This window comes from Poecile atricapillus, chromosome 6, assembly GCF_030490865.1.
Source record: "Poecile atricapillus isolate bPoeAtr1 chromosome 6, bPoeAtr1.hap1, whole genome shotgun sequence".
Classification (NCBI taxonomy): Eukaryota; Metazoa; Chordata; class Aves; order Passeriformes; family Paridae; genus Poecile; species Poecile atricapillus.
Window position 1 is genome coordinate 19,731,946 of NC_081254.1, and position 19,934 is coordinate 19,751,879.

At 43.1% G+C, this 19,934-nt stretch overlaps 1 protein-coding gene and 1 long non-coding RNA gene across 6 annotated transcripts in view; one reads left to right on the plus strand and one right to left on the minus strand.

Moving 5' to 3' along the window:
• LOC131580660 (uncharacterized) overlaps positions 1–19,934 on the minus strand; it is a 37,268-nt gene that overhangs the window by 7,672 nt on the left and 9,662 nt on the right. For 2 of the 5 annotated variants that reach the window (XR_009277913.1, XR_009277910.1), the window contains exons 3-5: positions 19,193–19,347; positions 17,387–17,504; positions 14,526–14,668 (exon numbers count right to left, since the gene is read on the minus strand). This is a non-coding gene — a long non-coding RNA (uncharacterized LOC131580660). Of the gene's footprint in view, positions 1–6,156; positions 7,233–11,201; positions 11,329–14,525; positions 14,669–17,386; positions 17,505–19,192; positions 19,348–19,934 lie in introns of those variants that run through there. The other 3 variants (XR_009277912.1, XR_009277911.1, XR_009277914.1) reach the window with 3 other exon arrangements.
• PKD2L1 (polycystin 2 like 1, transient receptor potential cation channel) lies at positions 1,895–19,194 on the plus strand. The gene is made up of 15 exons (XM_058842083.1): positions 1,895–2,255; positions 6,078–6,191; positions 7,519–7,646; positions 8,779–9,035; positions 9,870–10,094; positions 10,453–10,681; positions 11,056–11,226; positions 11,948–12,129; positions 13,057–13,177; positions 13,762–13,860; positions 14,603–14,724; positions 15,045–15,162; positions 15,392–15,528; positions 16,277–16,424; positions 17,466–19,194. Exons 1-15 carry the CDS (start codon positions 1,964–1,966, stop codon positions 17,649–17,651), a joined length of 2,529 nt encoding a protein of 842 aa, XP_058698066.1. The 5' UTR covers positions 1,895–1,963; the 3' UTR covers positions 17,652–19,194.

Here is a 19,934-nt window from a genome sequence, read left to right on the forward strand (position 1 = left end):
TGTCTCTGAAAGGTTTCTTTTAGGCCTGCTGAAAAATGGATCTCAACAAAGAAGGGACAAAGAAGAATGGAGAAGAGAAATTCTGTTTTCACAAGAATGAAAGTTTGGCGAATAAGGCCGAAGACACTGTAAGGAAAAGAGATGTGAGGTAAGTGCTCACAGATGCTACCAGACATACACTGTTCCATAGCAAGGAAATACTGCTGCTCCACACAGGCTTGCATCAAACACCACAGAGGGCATTAGCAGAGTGATCTATGAGGTCCTAAGTCTGGATCATATTCTCCCCCAGCTGACACATCTCCCATCATTCAAGTTTACTGGCTGAAAAGAAGCTTTCCAGACCCACATAAATTGAGTCACCCCCCCATGCTGCCTGTAAAGCGTTGCACATGTTTCCTTAATTATAGAGTGCTCTTGGTTCTTCCTTGTGTTAGGCTCTTCAAAATCAGGTGACACAGACATGACCTGTCTTCTGAGCTAGGTGGGTGGCTTGGTCTTTCAATACAGGACAACGCCTCCCCTTTCACCACCTGCTCTGTGCCCCAGCCACTGAGACAGTGGATCTGCACTGTACCTGGGCCCTGAAAGATGGGATGGGATGTGCACTGGTGCTGTGCCACAGGCAGCAGGAGCTGCACTGTGGAAAAACCTCCATGTTCCCCCAAAGCAGCAGCTCCATGCATAAGTCACACTGCTTGTGCATGGGCAGGGACACCAGCTGTATGGTCCCAGGAGTGCAACTGGATGCCTGGCTCTGGCATGTGGCCTTTTGCTGAGGCCTCTTTCCTTAGCATTGCTGCTGCTGGGGGGCTCTGCAAATGCTTCCCCTCCTCTGAACCCACTATTTCCATGCCACTGCTTTCATCTTGCTAGGGAGTAATGAAACACAACAGCCCTAATAATACCAAATTCAGTCAGAGGATCCAACCCAGACCTCCAGTGACTTCCCACCACTAAGGCTGCCCTCTTAGTGCCCTGTGCCAAGTTAGGTCTTGTCTCACTGTTGTTCAAGCAGCTGCTTAGTGCCATGATCTTAGGTGACATCTAGGGGACATCTCTGCATATCCCAGCTGGTTTGGCAACATCACCTGTATGAATAATTAGAGTCCAAAGAAGACAGGCCTACAGGTGTGAGAGTCATGTTGCTTCCTTAGGTAATGCCAGAAAAATAGCAATCCTCAGTTCCCACAGAGAGGCACCTCTTCTGAGTTATGTAGTCAGACCTGAGGAAGAACAAGGCTCAGGCTACACATTCTTTGATAGTCTCATCACCAAAACTAGTGTGTTATCCCAGGGTTAAGCTCTGGGACCCCTCAGGGTACAGTGACACACCTGCAGGACTTGCTGGTGGCCACTGGCAAGGTGGATGCAGGCAACTCCCAGCCACTGTTATTGGCAGTGTTGCCTGTTTGCTATTTTGGTGGTTTGTTTGTTTGGTTCGCTTTTGTTGTGTTTTTTGTTGTTTTTGTTTGTTTTAATCAGGCTTGCCTCAGGGCTGGCAGGCACTGTGGGGCTCATGGAAATACCGTGAAAGCAGAAGATTACACCCCCTGGTTTCCAAAACGATCACTACATTTACTCCCGTGTTTCACCCCTGCTTTTACAATGAGCTAAGGAAGAGGATGCTGTGCCTCCCACCTGCCTGGGCGCTGCCACTCGCGGAGCTCCTGCTCTTTGGCCCTTCACTGCAAGTGTTCCCAGGGCGACTGTGATAATAGGGCTGACGGTGGTTCCTAACAATGGGTAGTGCCACCCCTCTGATCGGTGTCACCAGCTGAGCTGATATAAAAGAAAGAGAGGATGCTTACTGTCTGTGGGGAGCTGCTGGTGTGCCCTCTCCTGGCTGCTGAGGCAGACAAGCTCTTTGGCATTGATTATCTCTCTGCTAATTTAATTCCAGCCTGAGCAGGCAGTTGTCACAATTCCAGTTAAAAAGTACTTCTGGTGGCAGTGAGTAGTCATGAGTTTGTCTCACCTAAACAGAGCTGAGAGCCACTTTCAAGTATCAGAGGTGCATGAACTGGAGACAGTGGGGAAGAAAGCTTGGGACAATCCTGTTTACAATGGCTCTCCTTCTACCTCCTTGAAAATTCAAACCATCTACAACCCCAAGTCTATCCTGGAGAATCCCTATGAGAATTTTGAAGAGGTTGGGAATCCACTGCCCTACCAAGAAGAACAGAGCAAAGCTGTGAATGGGAAGACAAGTCCTTTCCTCAAGTGCTGCTTCTACATCTTCAGAGGCATCCGAGGTAAATCTCTGATATCTCATTAGAAGGGACTTTTTAGCCCTCAGAGCAATGGTGTGGGAAGGAGGGGAGGAAGAGAAAGGATGCAGAAGGTAGAAACCTCATAGTGTCTGTGCAGGCCAGGGACCTGTTAAATATGCAGTAGCATTATTCCAGAGATCATCTTTGGCTGACCTGAAAGGAGCATCCTCATTCTGTGTGCCTTGCTGTAGCTTCATGGTCTATCCTGTTACCTTTACTACAAGGCAAGAGACTTAGTGGTGTGCTCAAGGTCGTGCAGTGAATCTCCAGGAGCCATCACTGTGGTGGTGAGACTATTCTGTCTTTGTGTGCATTTTCTAGATAGAGTGGTACTGGTCCCTGTGCTACAGCAACATAAGAACTGATAGACTTATCTACCAGAGAAAAATCTAGCACTGTCAGGACTGAAATGTAGGGGGGGATTACAGCAATGTATCAAATAATGCTTTGCTTGAAGATAGCTGAAATAAAGAGGTGGTTTTTTCCAGTTTAAAAGACAAAGGGGAATTAAATACCATATAGGCTTATTCAGAGGCAAACAAAATCCTTGGGGGCAAAGTAAGTCTCCTGTCAGGATACAACCTTGGGTAAGGGCATTATTTGAATTGTTTCTTATAGAAGGCATAAAATCCTAATATTTTAAAAACAGGAAAGATTAAGCAAATAAAAAAAAAAAATTCTTGCCAATGTGTCTTATTTTTCCTCACTTGGAAGGCAAGAACCCTTCTCAGAGCCATACTCTCTAACAGTACAAGTGGGTGAATAATGGTATAGTATGGTCCTGAATTGCACAGCCCCTCTATGACCAATACTTTTGTCATTGCCATTACAGTCTAACACTACTAACTCACATGGAATTCAGAGCAGGGGCTTTAGAGATTTCTCCTGGCCAAGGAACAGTGCTGAGTGGGTTTGGTAGCTAATTGCAGACTACTCTTAGGCAGTGTATAATTTACCTGCTTTATTCTGAAATGCTTTCTTCTAGGCATTGTTTGAGGCTTAAAATGGAAAAACACATCCATGCTTTAACATCCAATTTCCATTTTTGAGCTGCCAGAGTTCAATTTGGAGCATGCAAATGATGATAACTGTCAGGATACTACATTATTTTCTTCTGACTGTTGCAGCAGTGTGTCCTGACACTAAGGGTGGTAAATAGGGCTGTAGGAAACACCCAAGCTGGGAATCCAAAGGCCAGTGCAGACTGACCAAAGGCCTCTTTGAGCCTCACAGAAGTGGGGACATTTTCCTTGAAGAATTTGCTTCCTTCCTTTGCATCTTTACTAGGTGCTCATCATTATTCATTGCCTCTCCATTGCTGGCTTTCCCCCTTCCCCTTCCATTTAATCACCTTGGTGTCTCTCGTGAAAAATAGAAGTAGTACCTATAAGTGAGTTAGACAATGAGAGTTTGAGAGGTTGTTTTTTTTGCTTAAAAACCATTTCATGAGATTACATGTCCATAGCTAGTGGTTGTAGTTTGATTATTAAGCTTTTTTCTTGTCCTCATCAGTTACTGTGCTGGGTTAGTAGTGAGCACTGCTGCTCCTGATGCCACTGCTCAGGACCATTCCTCTCTAAGCGGTGTCCAAGCAACTCTGTGTCCTGGTTCCTGCCTGCCTCTGCCACCTCTGCTGTTCCATGGTCAGCCCATGGACAGACTTTGCTGGGAATCTGTGTGCATGGTGGTTGATAAGGGATACCCAGCTTACCACTGCCTTTGGAAGAGGATCTCCAGCTGTACCTGATACTGTGAGCTAGTCACTCACCTGGGTCACAAGTCTGGTTTGAAAGCACACCCAGAAGATAATGTAGGCATTTCCAGTAATTCTTATCAGTCACTTGCTACTATCAGGAAAGTGAGGCTTATAAATGAATTGCATTCATAGCCCATTTTCTAGATTCTCTTATTTTTTTCTCTGCTCAGCCGTGTGAGTGCTGGATTGGTCATTCAAGGTGCCATAAGGAAAACTGGATATCTTCTAGCCTTGGGTCCTTCTACTCCAAATGTCATGTCCAAAATAGCTGCATCCCCAAGGGGTTAGGTGGTGCCAAAGGAGACACAGATGGGGACATGCTTCATGTATAAGGTGATAGGTTTCCCTGGCATGTTTCCTAAAGACATAGCTGAAAATAAACCTCAGCTGATACAGAGTTACAACTACAGCATGCAATCTGAAAGGACTGGAGCAGCCTCATGGTCCTCCAGGTATCATTTTGGGCAAGTCTCTGAACCAAGTTCTCAAGGACATTTGAGTGTCCTTGAATTTAGGTGTTCCTGAGTACACTTCTGTTCTCAAAGTAAAGAAGGTCTGGGCATTTGCTCCTAACATATGGATAGTAGGAGTTCCCTGCTCACAGAAAAAAACCCAAACAAAAGATTGAAGTATAGTCATATTTAAGGATGAAAGTAGTCATTTAAAAGTGACCCAAAGAGATAGGCAAATTGTTTTCCTGTGTTTTTCTCCATTGTGAAGATTCCTGTAGAACACATGATACTTTCTCCTCCATGGGAGTTAATCCAGACCATCTCCAAGCTGTCAATTCTGTCGCTGGTCTGGATTGTCCAGAACAGGCTAGTGGTTTGCCTGCCCAGAAGAGACAGCAGATGCTGCAATAGTCACTATGGCAGTTATAGGTGCAAAAAACCTCTCTAATCTCTTGTGATGCCAAAGAGCTATAAAAATGACAGGATAAATGCACACAGACTGCTAGAAGTTTTGCTTACTCCAGAGGAAAAAATAAGTTTCCCATCTGCCAAAGATGACTTCAAATGTGGGGCCTTTGATCAGCTTTGATCCTGGTTTGCAGGAAGACGGTTGTTGCATCCTACTGGGGATAGGAATCAGGGCTGAGCTCTCTAGGAGCTGCAAAAAGCAACAAGACTATGGCAATTATTGACATGGCTTTCATCACTAGGCTTTCAACTGAAAGTTCTTATGCCTTTCAACTTCAGGTGCGTTCCAGAAATCACAACAGAAAGCCATTACAAAAAGAACAAACAAATACACTAATGGTATCAGATGGTTCATCAAACCCAAAATATCAAGGCTCCTTTTAAAGGAAGCATTTCTCTCTTATTGACAGCCCTGGTGGCATTTAATGAGTTGTGTGAAGAAATAGGATCTTTAGCTGGTGCAATTGGTGTATTGGATTCAGCTAAGCTCCATCGTTAGATGTCCTGAAGATAATTTGGCTCTAAATATTATGCTGAAAATATTGAGTTGGGTTATTTGATTGAGTTTTATGACAAGAAAACAACAAAGAAACTGCATGAGTTTTTAGGTAAGCAAGAGACAAATATTTGGGACCTAATGGTTCAATATATCCTAAAAGGAGTAATAGTTGTAAAGCTAACACCAGACACAGTTCTGCAATGGAAGACCTCTCAGAAGGTCAGCTGTTGGCACATGGGTGACTGAGATGAAATATTATGGTTTCAAGAGCATTTATGACAAGGACTGAATTTCTTCAAAGAGTAAGCTGAAAAACAGTCAGGAAAAGATCAGGTGGAATGCACAGAAAACAAAAGAACATAAAACTAAATAGTGATTTAGCAAAATAAAGAGCCAGTATATTTTAGTGTTAGTTAGCCACAAATCTTTTATTCATGCTGGAATGGCTCTTCTTAGGGGTATTCAGCACATTTTTATAGGTTAAGTTTTGAAATGAAAAGTGGCTTGGCCTTGAAAAGCAACAAAACTTCAACTCCCAACAGTGTATTTTTGGAACAGGACTACAGCTCCTCACATGGCCCTTGAGAATCACTGTGAAAACTCTATGGTCCCTTCTTTATACCCACCAGGTCTGTGGGGCACTACGCTGACTGAGAACACAGCTGAAAACAGGGAGCTTTACGTGAAGACCACCCTGCGAGAGCTGCTGGTCTATGTTACATTCTTGGTGGACATCTGTCTATGTAAGTAGCTGTCATATCTCATAGGCACCATGTCTGTGTGCAGCGTGAGGGGAATAATGTGAGATTTTATTACAAGTCTTCCTTGCTCTGCTGTAAATGTTACATTTATTGTATCTCTCACAGCAGCAAGAAGTTGTCATCAACCGACAGAATTAATGCTGCTCAAGGAAGTAAAATTACTGATGAATGCCAACTGACGTTGGTTAGACTTAAGCAGTATTTTCTGATTGGCATTATCAGTTCTAGCCACTGACTCCACAGTCCTAGGAGTCAGTGCCCAGAGTCTTTTCTCAGTTTCACAGCAAATGCTGTGAAAAACACCCAGAGAGCAGCTCTAGAAACTTCCTGGTATCAAAGACAGTTCAGGGAGATTTTCCCCTCTGAGACTGGATGGGTGGCTGAGGTGATAAAGCAGATGGCAGTTCACCCTGTTGTTCTTGAGTGAATGTAATGTGTCCCTGTACTGAATGCTAATGCTAATAGAGACTTTATGTCAGTAGGACAATGGCTGTGTGGTTTTGCAAAGGTTCGTTCCTTATCACAAGTGAGCACCTGTGGCATGGGACAGTGAAGAGGGTTATATTTCATGGACCCTGTGGCAGGAGAGATGGACAGACAATACCATCCTAGGTTACTATCATGCTGGCCCAGGGAGACAGTCACTCTTCCTAAAGAACCAAGGCACACGCATAGATGTACATGTTGTCACACACTGACTCATCATCCAGAAGTGTGGGGGGCTGTGTCTTGAATGTCAGGTGCTTTATTTTCCTGGTGTCCTTTCAAGAGCAGGACATATTCTTAGTGATCACCGTGATGGATGATTTTTCTGAAGGAAGGAGCACTGGAGAGTTGAAACAACACGTTTGTGGAAGTTAGAGCCTGCTCCTCTTGGAGTTTCTTGGTAGATGAAAACTTACTTGGAGCTTTTCACTTGGGAAAATAGGGTGGTCTTTGTGCCTTCATGACTTCACATCAGAAATTCAAAATATAGATCACGGACTTTGTTCTGAGAGATAAAATTTCCCTCAGTAATTTTGCCTGGAAACAAAAAACTGTTATCCAGAATGTTCAGTTGTATCCTCCAATGGTCTTCTATCACTACTTAACTCTTAGAGTCGGTCAGTCTGACCATTTAAACTCTGGAAGACAGAGCAGATAAGTTTGCAAATCCCTAAGAAAGAAGAAAGCCCGAAGATTTCTTCCCCTGTGCCTTGTTCAGCTTACCGGTGAAAATATAAGGTACATAGAAAATGAATATATAAATACATTTATATCAGACTCCAACATTTAGGTATAAGGAAGGACCCTCCTCTTTTTCTCTTAGTGACATATGGAATGACAAGTTCCAATGCTTATTACTACACCAAAGTGATGTCTGAGCTCTTCCTGCAGACCTCTACAGATGGCCGTGTCTCCTTCCAGTCCATCGGCAGCATGGCTGACTTCTGGGTGGTGAGTACCAATCTGGCCTGCCATGGAGAGCCCTGAAACTCAGCTAGACGGGGATATTCAGTTCCCTCTGAAGTACTATCTAATGATTTCAGCAAGAGATTTTGCTGCCACAAGCTTTTGCCAGGTACTAGCAATAGTTACAATAACATTGGCATGCAAAATATTCACTGATTTAAAGCACAATTTATCCCTGAGCACTGTGTCCAGAATACTGGCTAGGCTAAGTTTTGTGTGTGCCCAGAAGAGTCCATTTCCCAGTAAAACAGGCAGGACACAACAAAATAATTTTGGTGATATAAGCATCAGCTCATTTCACAGATAGGAAGTACTGGACTAGAGAAGCCAAGGGATTTACTTCAGGTTTCCTTGTGATGCAAGTGGCTTTGAATCCTAGAGTTCAATATCTTCAAGCTGGTGTCTTAGTAATAGCCTATGTCCGTTTTCATGGCATTTTGAGAACATCAAAATTGACCTGCCTGTAATTCATGCCTGGGCTTGTCTAATCTATAGCTTCTTTAGGAAGAAGCTGGATTAAAATTTGCAGTGACTTTTATCAAAGAGAATGAAGAAGGGGAAAAACATCTGGGGTCTAACATATTTCTGTCAAAGAATGGGTGAAAGAATGACAAGAACCTCAGTGAAGGCCATTGAGTTATTGCAAACACTTATCTCTGACGGCCAGAAATTATTTGTCAATTATAGTTGCCTTTTTCTATTGTATTAAAACACTCTGGCTAACAATGGCCCTATTGTTTCCCCACCATTTCCAGGACACTGGCACATGCACTTTTCATTGTTTGCAGCTTGTGCCAAGGCAGTTCTGTGAAACGTGTGCTGACTGAAGTAGAAGAGGCAATGAGACTCGTAGAGCTCTCATCTCTTCATAAGGCAGAGAAGGTGCCACAGACACATTACAGGCCTGTGAGAAACCAACAGAGACCCTGCTACCTAGCATCCCTCCTCCATCCACCAGCCCTGCTCTTTCCTTAACATACATGCAACACAAACTTCTACTATTCATCCTGGGGACTGGAGAGGGGTGCGTCAGGTCTTCCTACCTCAATCCCAGACTAAGAAAATTCCTCTGATGCATGAGCTATGAAGGAGTTGCTCTCCTCTGCCTCCTTTGCAGTATGCACAAGGTCCCCTGCTGGATAATCTTTACTGGACCAAGTGGTACAACAACGAGTCCCTGGCAGCGCACAGCACCCAGTCATACATCTATTACGAGAACCTGCTGCTGGGTGTCCCACGCATGAGACAACTGAAGGTGAAGAACAACTCCTGTGTGGTCCATGATGACTTCAAGGAGGAAATCTTGGGCTGCTATGATGTATACTCTGAAGACAAGGAGGAAAGGGTCTCCTTTGGGCTCATCAATGGAACAGCGTAAGTACATCTAATCCAAATTAGTCTCTTCTCGTTCAAATAAGAACTGCTGAGCTGAAGGATGCTGGGGGTGATTTTCTAACATAAGGCTGGAATTCCCCTTGCAGTCAGAGGCAGGAAGTCCTTTTTGTCTATAAATAAGGTCTAGTGTCTCTTTGTGGAGAAGCACAACAGAACGAGTTTTCATGTTGGGAAAGCCATGAAAAATCCAGTGGGAATATAGGAAGAAATTGTTACCTATTTTTAAGAAAGTGAGGATAAGTAAAAGCCTTTGGGGCCAGATCTATCAAGCGGCAAGCTGGCATTCAGCTGGCAAGTTACTATTTGCTTTCCTCTGAGATTTCAGGAGCCAGAGAAAAAGGAGTGCATCCCTTTCATCTTGACAACTTGTTTCTCTATAATACTGTGAGGTAGCTGCAGTTTAAAAACTCTGCTCACTGCATGAATCTTGATACATGAATGAGAAAATATTATTCATTAGGAAATACGAGTACAAGAGCATTCTAAGCAGATGGTTGTGTGTGATGTGCTAGAAGGCAACAGAGCAGATCCTGAGAATAACCTCCATGAAAACAAGACTGATATAGCCAACAAACCTCAGAATTTTCCCTTCATAGTATTGCAAATCATGTTGTGTCACGGCTGGAAAGCACTAAACCAGAAAACTAACCATAAGGGTTATCAATATTATGTAGGGTCAGATCAGGAGTAGGAATTGTGCCAATTCTTCAATTGAAAACTGCTCTTCCCCTTGAAGTTATAATTTTTCCTGCATACAAGGCCATATTCAAGCCTGGGCAGGTGAAGCCGTTGTTTGTGCCTTGTCTGTTGCAGGTGGAGGTACCATTCTGAGGAGGAGCTGGGTGGTTCATCTCACTGGGGAAGACTAACCAGTTACAGTGGGGGCGGATACTACATAGACCTCAAGATGACCAGAGAAGAGAGTGCTGAAGCCCTGCAAGTCTTGAAAGAGAAACTGTGGCTGGATCGGGGAACACGAGTTGTCTTTATTGATTTCTCTGTGTATAATGCAAATATCAATCTGTTCTGTGTTCTGAGGTAAGCTGAGTCCTGACAAAAATTCTTCAGGCTCTTTCATCTTCCTCAATGCCTCAATTTGTTTCTTAAAATGAAAATATTTTATTATGGTCCACCATTGGGGTGGGTCTGAGTGATGTCAGTAGAAATTGTGTAGATTAGTGAGAAGTCTTGGTCTTCCTGAAATAACCAGTCACACTTCTTGTCACCTTTCACCCTTTCCTACCACAGGCAGTGAAGCAGCAGAGATGTGGATGCATAAACACATACACAACGCTTCTGCTTGTGGTGGATATCTCATGCTCAAGTTTGATGCCTCTCAAAATTATCTCTGAGCCTCCATCCCCTAGTTTGAAATTGTTTCCTTGTCCCCTTCAAGGTTAGTGGTTGAGTTTCCAGCCACTGGTGGTGCCATTCCCTCCTGGCAAATCCGGACAGTGAAGCTTATACGATATGTCAGCGCGTGGGACTTCTTCATTGTTGCCTGTGAAATTGTATTCTGTGTCTTCATCTTCTACTACGTGGTGGAAGAGGCTTTGGAGCTCCGTATCCACAAGCTTCAGTACTTCACCAGCATCTGGAACATTCTGGATGTGGTTGTCATTCTGGTGAGGATCCTTGTACACTTTTTTGGGGGAGCAATGGCAGAGATGTATAAGAGCCAAAATAAATGAAGGAATGTAGAAATTAGTTTAGATAAGGCAAGAACTGGGTGCATGTTTTGCTCTAATACTAAAATGAACAGCTGAGTAAATTGACACATGCTCTTGTATCTGGAAGAACTGCTAGGAGAAAATTCTTAGAGATGCCCAAGAGACTGTAAAGTCAGGGCATTCAGCACATCCAGACCATATTTCTATAGCCCACCAGACTCTGAAGTGCAGCTCTGAAGTGGGATTCCAATGAGTTCTGTGACATTTTCATTTCCATGGAAAGTATAGGAACAGTGGTCACTGCAGACTATTCCTCTTCCTCTTTGCAGCTCTCTATTGTTGCCATTGGGTTTCACATCTTTCGCACCACTGAGGTGAACAGGCTGCTGGGAGAGTTGCTGAAACACCCCGACACCTATGCAGACTTTGAATTCCTGGCATTCTGGCAGACACAGTACAACAATATGAATGCAGTCAACTTATTTTTTGCCTGGATCAAGGTATTGTAGGGGGTTTGGGAGGTGCCAGGTCTCCAGTCAGGCCTCTCCTTCTGGACAGTTTGAGGGCTGTCTCTTCCATCCCTCTGAGTAGATGTGTAATACCTATAGAACAGAGAATTTTCCTCAATTTTTGCAGTAAATTGCAGTAAGTTCCTCGATTGTTTTGCAGTAAATCTGGGTAACTTTTCACCCTGCATTCTGAGGTCAGTTATTTGGAGATAGTCAGGGATATGAGTTCAGACACTGAGGTGTAAAAGTGGTTTTAGAAAATGCTGAGTACCATGAAACTCTGTCCATCCTGTACTGTTTTGGTATTCTTGAGATATTCTTGCAAACCATGGGTTGTTTTTCATGATGGTCACTCCAGAGCTGGAAATTACTCATCTGTTGACATGGACTTTGCATTTCAGCTAAAGCATCTTGGTGTGGCAGAAAGCCATCAAGGGGTTCCTCATCAACACTAAAAGATTTGTCCTTCTAGCAGTTCCTGTTTGTATTTTCCTTTGAGGGAACATAGTCATGTGTCTATGAACCCAGAGAAGGATGGTGGCACACCTGGAATAAATGTCCTGAAGACTAAGCCACCATTCCTAGCCAACTTTCTCCTCACTACTTTGGTCCTGTAGTGAGCCTCTTGTCTTAGTAAGCATGTGCATACATGAGAGAGATGGACCTAGCTGATGGTTTGGCCTAATTTTTTCCCCATTCTTCCATCCTGCAGATATTCAAGTACATTAGCTTTAACAAAACAATGACCCAGCTCTCCTCCACGCTGGCACGTTGTGCCAAGGACATCCTGGGCTTTGCCATTATGTTCTTCATTGTCTTCTTTGCCTATGCCCAGCTGGGTTACCTTCTATTTGGGACACAAGTGGAAAACTTCAGTACCTTTGTTAAATGCATGTAAGTGTGTAAGTTAGTACCATGTTTCCATAATTTTATCAAAATAATTTTAACCGCTTTCTGCACTTCCCCCCAGTTACAAATCTCAATGTCAGTCAGACACCTGTTGTAGCTCACTGTAATAAAGCCACAATGGTTAATAAGTTGCTCACAGCCTTCTGGACAAAAGAACGCAGTGAGAAAACTGAGGGAAACAGGCAGATTTCTGTTTGTCTTTTGTTTGTCAGCAAGGACAAGAGGTATGATGGATATTGGTAAGGATATTGATTTCCATAGAAGTTCCACAGATACTGATCAATATATCTGAAATGGAGGATGACCAGTGGGTGGATGAGCACGCATAAGAGTGGTGGGGAAGTGAGTTAAAATCCTGTCTCAGACAATCCTGCAGTCCATGGGCCTGCTCAAGTAATTTGTGATGTTAATGGAGGTATCTGCTACAGCAATTGTTTTCAGCTTGTGTTCCACAGACCTCTGGGCATCCAGGTCCTGCCTTTGAGGGGTCTACAAGAGAAAACTGAGACAAGGAAGCTTTGGATCAATACACTTAAACTTTCTTCACTATAGGGGCTATGAACTACAAAAGGTTGAAGAGCACTGTCCAGTTCTAATATCCCTCCAGAGTCTCAAAAAATCTCTTGCAAGAGATGGCTTTGTTGAGTCAATTGCCTTTAATCAGGGAAAATTCAAAACTTGTTTTTTCTCCTATTTATAGCAAAACACACTTTGGACAACCTGAATTTGTGTGAAAACCACATTTTATTTTCCTCTTCCTCTAATCAGATGCATTTAACTCACTACTCTGGAGTGACTTAGACCCTGCTCAGGTTTGTGCCTGTGCCCATCTGGGCTGCAGGCAGGTTCAGGTTCACCTCAGGACTGTTTGCGTGTGCCTTTGTGTGACCCTGTGCTCTTTCTTTCCCCCAGTTTCACCCAGTTTCGGATCATTCTTGGTGATTTTGACTACAATTCCATTGACAATGCCAACAGGGTCCTTGGGCCTGTTTACTTTGTCACCTATGTGTTCTTTGTTTTCTTTGTACTTCTGGTAAGCAACAGAGTCCTCCTTATGTGTGTATTGAAAGCAGTGTTTGAGAGATCTCTCCTGACAATCCCTGGGTTAAGTGAAAATGCCTAGAAAAGGGGTTTCAGTTACAATAGCTTTGCAGTGCAAATAGACCACAGTAAGCAAAGAGTGTGTTACTACAGCTGGGGATTTGATTATTAGGATAATTAAGGGCAAACATCTGTCAAGGTGAAGACTGAAACTGACTGGCTTCCTGGTCAATAGATGCAGAGGGATGCTCATAAAAACCAGGTTAAACACCCAGTGTCAGGAGTCCATATACAACCTAAGATTTTGCAATAGAAGCTACCAAAGGTAGTATTTGAGGTGGGAACAAATGTTCTTTCAGTCACTGCTTCAACTGCAAAAAACTTAAGAAAACATGATTTGGCTGAAGTGGGCCTTTTCTTCACCCTTGTTAATATGCCCAAGAGAGATACCCCATAGGGAAACAACTCCTCATTTAACTAAGTCTTGCACATCTGTGCCTGTTTCTTGCTGCTTCAGCTGCTGGAGCAGGCAAGATGTCTCATGTATATTCATCTCACTTCTTTACTTTTTCTTAGAACATGTTTCTGGCCATCATCAATGACACCTACTCAGAAGTCAAGGAGGAGCTTTCGAGCCAGAAGGATGAGCTGCAGCTCTCTGACATCTTGAAGCAGGTGATGAATAGTGAAAGCTGTGCTACTTTCTAGCTAAATCATTAAGCATTTTTTGGAAGTCCCTGACCTAAGTGGGATTTACTAGAGAGAAACAGTGGTTGCCAACTTCAGATCCCCCTTCTTTGTGTGCACAAGAGTCACAGTTCTTTTCTGGGATAAATCAAGCTCCCAGACCCTTTGGCAATGAGACAATGAGAAAGCAGGTGTTGGGGGAATCCTGTTAATTGGTGTAGTGTTTCTGAGAGAATTTTCTTCCCAGGATGGTCTCTAGACAAAGCTCTTTCAATCCTTCATAAAATGTACTTTGATCAATAACATGGCAAGTCCTGCTGTGCTAAGCTGAGCCTGTTAGAGTGGCACAAATCTAGAAGGCTAGATCTGTCTTTCCCATGGGCAAATTCCAGAAAAGTTCCTGGAAGGTCACAATTCTGCTGTGGGACCAATAATCTGCAAGGAATAGCATTTGAGATGTTATCTTAAACAGCTGATGTGTTGGGAAATCACACGAATGAAGAACTGGGATGAGAAAAGCAGAGGGTTAACGTGTTAGTGTCATTCTGAAGGTGTGATTCTACTTTAGAGATGAGGTTCATACAGCAGTGCTTTTTGGTTTTTTGCTTGTGGAAAGCTTGAAAACTCCTGGTACTACTTGGCATATAACTCACCTGTATCACATTGTCTGCTCTGTTCTACTTTTCACTGTTCTGTGTGCGTGATTCTGGGTCTCTATCTTTGGTACCAGAGCTACAACCGGACACTCACGAGGCTGAAGCTGAAGAAGGAGCAGATCTCTGATGTACAGAAAGCCCTGCAGAATGGAACAAAACAACTAGACTTCGAAGACTTCAAGAACAGCTTGAAGGAGTGAGTGAGTCAGTTTGAGGGATGCCTACTTGGTTCTTTCTCTTAGTAACACGGGTAATTTTAAATTTTTGTTTTTCAAGACAAGGAGAGCAGTTAGCTTAGATCTGGATAATTTAAGACTAAAAAAAAAAATAATTTTCTTTCCTCAAATGTTTAATTTCCTGTTCTAAATAGGTTTGCTAACTATCTCTTGCCCATTTGGGATGTTTAGATTTATCACTGGCAGGAGGAAACAATACACTGATTTCAAAATTCCCACTCTGTTAGAGCTTAACCGTATAATTCTATGCTTTGAGCTTTCTCTTCCTATTCTTTTGCAGACTGGGCCATGCAGACCATGAGATCACAGCAGCTTTCTCCAGATTTGACAAAGATGGCAACCATATCCTTGATGAAGAGGAGCAACAGCAGATGAAGCATGACCTAGAGGCGAAAAGGGTAAAAAAAAGGGCAAGGAAAAAAAATCATCTGTTTGGTAGACATCACTCCAAAGTGGCCTCAGGAATCTTTGGGTTTATGGTATAAACTAGGCAGGCAACTAAAATATAGTTCCAACTCTACCTGGATACAACTGAGTGTATTGCTGCCTGTGAAGCTCTGTGTTATTGACAGTAAAGCCCACCACAGAGTTAGTATCCATATTTGCAGGAGTTTCTTCGTTTTCCAGGTTGCTCTGAATACAGAAATTGAAAATTTGGGGAAATCCTATGGTGACAACAACATGCATGAGAATCTAACCTACATGGAAGCAAGGAATAACCACACCAATAAGGCCACCTGGGTCTCCAAAGAAGAATTCCAAGTGTATGTTTGTATGCTGTCAGTAGTTTAAATACCCTGCAAATGAGGGCTCTGATTTCCTGTTGCTTCCTTCCCTGATGTAACTCTTTACAGTGGTGCTGAACTGTTTCAGTAAGATCTTGTCCCTTTTATCTTGCACATGTGTAAATAAGCAGGTCAGGAGATAACTGGGACTGTTCTACGTATGGAGTTTGCTAGTTCCTATAAAAGATTGAGTTAAGAAATTTTGCTTTCTGCCTCTTGAATAACCTCTGCAGCTGTCATCTACCCACAGGCAATATACTGTCATGTTTCAGGTCAGAAGGTGGCCCAAATAACTGGGCCAGGGAAAGTTGATACCTTTACAGAAGGTCCTGTAGCAATAAATATCCTTGATTTATAGCCTAGTTGGCCTTTATCCTGCAGGTCCAAGAATAACATATTTCTTCCATAGGAGGAGCACAAGATAAACACAGCACATAGAATCAGTATATCTTGATTCTGCTACTCAGAAACACTGGGCCATATCAAAGGAGAGGCAGGTGCAATATTTAATAATGGAATTATACTGTGTCTGGGCTGGGATTCATCCTAAGCAGAAACACTGATTACAGATGAAAACACAGTGTAGTAGGGAGCTATGTCATCAGTAGGTGTGAATCCGTGATCTGGGAATATTTGCTTCTATTTGAGGTCTCTGGGAGATGTCTGCAGAAGCTCCCTTTATTCATCACATGTAGAAGCTTACAAATGCTCTCCATGTCTCCCTCAGCCTCCTGCATCGCGTGCTGCAGCTGGAACATTCCATAAACAGCATTGGCTCCAAGATTGATGCAGTGGTGAACAAGCTCAATTTGCCAGAAAGAAAAGAGCTGAAGAAGAAGGATCTGTTGGGCAAACCTCTGGGTGATATTAGCAAGGTTGGTAGCCCTCCACCATGGATTTGAACCAGCTTCAGATCAGGTGACCAGCTCTGATGGGAGAAAGGGCCTGGTATCATCTTTATTTTTCCAATCTTTGTTGATTTAAGACAAAAAGTCTTGGGCAGGGTCAGCATTTTGTATGATCAATCCTTTTCTGTTTAAGCAAAATGACACAAGCCCTTTTGTTTTCATGTCTGCACAGTTAACCCTAGTACCTTTAAACACACTTTCTGGCTCCTTTGTGGCCAGCCTCAGTCCTGTGGCAGTGCATAAAATTTGCCCGTCTTCAGTTGCTTTCTAACTCAAAAAGTTAGAACAGAAAGATGTCTGTTCATCCTCAGATACTGAAATGATCAAACTGTCCTTTCCAGCAAGAGCAGCTCATAGCTGTGGTGGACTGCGATCTTAACATTTTGCCTGTGGATTATTTATCAGACATGTGGTGGAAGACTGGTCAGCTATGTGCTTATAGGATATCACTGCAGAATTATGACTTTTGCCAAAGAGTGCCCATATTGAGTGAACCAGTGTATTTTGGATCTTCAGCCTTAAAGTCAAAGGCAGCAAGGCATGTGGGAGCCATGTCACTACTTCATGGTTTTGTGGCTTCAATAATGAGAATAGCCAAACAGCACACAGTGACCTAGAAGAGTCAGAAAGAAGCCTCTCTTTTGCAGAATAGTCTTGTGATACCTTCCCCTCTGAAAGAGTGTTTTGGGAGGTCCTGCTGCTCATGTGAACATGCCCAAAGTCTTATTCAAGTATTTGTTTGCAGATTTGCTTTGCCACAGTATTTCTGTGAATGTGCTTGTGAAGGATGAAAAGGAGTTAATCTCTCCTTTTTGGTCTAAAACTTGAATGTGCATTCATTAGTGTATTGCAGCTGTGTATTGGGTCTTTAATAGACAGCCAGGCTTGTTCTGAGAGAATGTGGGAAGATATTTTAGTATCACACACACCTTGCCTCTCTCTTGGAGTGTTGCTAGACTTCCTGGTAGCTTGCTGACATTGCAGGTCACACTTTCTTCTTGTTCACAGGAGGAAGAAGCCAGTCAGAAAGAGCTGCATCCCCAGAGCCTGGACCAGTTGGGGAAAGAAGAATCAGAAAGTTGGACAGAACATGTACAGAGAAACAACCTGAGTGGCAACTCTTCCCAAAATGGGATCTATCACATCTTGCCCAAGTCAAGTGTGCTGGGGTCTCAGGTGCCCAAGAACCTCTAGCCAGTCTGATGTGCATTTCTATAGCAGTGCTCAGCAGCCCAGTGCTCCCAGTCTGGCTACCATAGTACCAAGTCACTGTCAGTTGTTCCCTCACTGTTAGGATAATCCAGACAGCTGGACACAGACAGCACTGTTGTCAGGAGCCCTTAATGTGAAAAATCAGGGATGCTCTTCTCCATGATGTATCATGTCACAGAGCTAGAACTTCTGTCCCACTTCACCTTCTCCCCTGTACCTATATCTCAGGAAGAGGTAAAATTTGGCACTAGGTGATGTATTAGATTTTTGCCTCTGAACAGGCTGGCACAGCATCGTGTATCTAGCCTTCCCCAAAAAGTAGGAACCCCTGAACTCTGAACATTTGTGTCCAGAGTGGCATATTGCAACTTGCTCCCCACACACGATAGTCTGCAGAAGAAAGATATGGTTGCCATGGAAAGAAAGCAGAATATAATCACTAGTGTAAAATGGGAAGAGGAAATCTAGTTGTTTCTGCCTGGTTACAGCCAGTTTTGTTCTGCTGTAGTTTGTTTCCAGATTACCTTGGTAACCCTCTCTGTACCTTAGATTCAGGTATTTAGGAAAGAGGTTACTAGTGCTTAACTCTGGATAACTACAATAAGAGTTGACACCAGTGTAATTGGGAGAAAGTCTGAAATATTCTAAAATGAGAAGCAGTTGGTGAAGTCCTAGGTCTGAGTGTTAGGGAACAAACTTCTGGTTATATGATTTCTAACATAGCTGTTGACACTAAGAAATCTTTGTCATTTATTTTCACACTTCTTAAACTGCATCTCAAGATTCTTGCACCTTGCAAACTAGCACCCCATTTATGAAGTTTGATGCTTCTTGTTTTTGTCAAGGAAACAAATTTGCAGTTATGGGTGCTGACACCATCTACATTGAAGAATATTGTGAAAATGAGATGTGTCAGTTTTTTGACCACATGCAAGATAACTTATTTTCTAAGCATTTTTCTGTTTGCTGGGGCTAGTCTTTCCTTGTAATTGGTGCAGACTATTGCTGCTATTACAGGGCCATTGTAAATATATTTCAATACCTTAATCACTGATATTCTGCAATAGTTAACCGCAAATAGGCTCTGTAGGCTTAAAGCCAATAGAAATGTGAGCTGTACCAGACCACTGCTAACAGCTCTCATTAGTGCTACACTGTTTAGTGTGCTGTGCAGTGATAGGTTTAGTGGGGACCTTGTGCAGGGGCATCTTGTATTGCTGCCTTTTTTAAGATGAATGTGTCACTGCATTCTGGGGAAAGCCTCTTTGGCAATGTCTGAAGGACCTCAGGATGAGCCCTGTCCTCAGATGGCCCAGGTGTCAGGGCTGCCACAGCCACAAGATAGTCTTGATAAATTGAAACAGTGTCATTCAACTACAAGGGCCCAGCAGGAACTGTGAGAAGCAGCTTGTTGTCCAGCTCACAGGGAGGATTTCAGACAGGAGCTGTGGAGGCAGGAACTACAGGATCTCATGATTCACTTCCCATCATCAGCTGGTCCTGCTGTTGGGGACAAGACTTACCTGTGAGATATTGCCATGGTGCTTGACTCCCAGTTCCACTGAATTCAGAATGATGTCTTACCTTCAGCTTTTCTGGCTGAAAAAAGAACAGTGCTGTTGCTTACTTCCTCCTCCTCTCTACATTGAAGCTGTTATCTTAATCAGAAGAAAACAGCCTGTCAGGAGAACTTCCTGAAATAGGCCTTTTTCCCCCTCCAAATTCTAATTAAACAGAAAATTCATATGCTAAATTGTAATTGAACAGAGGAACATATCTGCTCTATAATAGGCTTAAATAGTGCACACAGCCCTTTGTAGTCAATTCATCAGGTCTTCTGTATGTTGAAAGGCATAGAAGAAGTTTCTTACAAATTAATTTGTAAGATCTTGTTTTAGATCCTGGCTCAAGAGCAGACTATGAGTACCAAGGCATAATTGCAAAGTAAGAAAAAAAATTGCTGTTCTTTTGAGTTCTCTGAGGGTCTGCCTTATCCATGGACTCAAATTACTGGATGAGATTCTGAGTCTGTATTACTGCACAGATATTAAATGCTTGGGATGCTGATCTTTTAGGAACTAAGTCTGGTACTTTAGGAGAGATCCAAGCAGCAGTTGTCTGCTTCAGGTGGTTGAACCTGTGCTGGTAGCCAGTGTAAGATATGTTGCTGGCTGAGGCTGAGCTCCTTAACCTAGAAATAACTACTGTGAGGATAAGATGACCCTGAACTCAGGTTCTGCCAAGAAAATGAAGGTAAAATCTAAT

What these genes read in the sequence shown, in the direction of transcription:
- PKD2L1 (XM_058842083.1), top strand. Translation starts at nt 1,964, where the DNA reads ATGAGTTTGTCTCACCTAAACAGAGCTGAGAGCCACTTTCAAGTATCA. An exon ending in CATCTTCAGAGGCATCCGAG is followed by an intron (nt 2,256 to 6,077) that starts GTAAATCTCTGA and finishes TATACCCACCAG; the next exon opens with GTCTGTGGGGCACTACGCTG. An exon ending in AATCTGTTCTGTGTTCTGAG is followed by an intron (nt 10,095 to 10,452) that starts GTAAGCTGAGTC and finishes GTCCCCTTCAAG; the next exon opens with GTTAGTGGTTGAGTTTCCAG.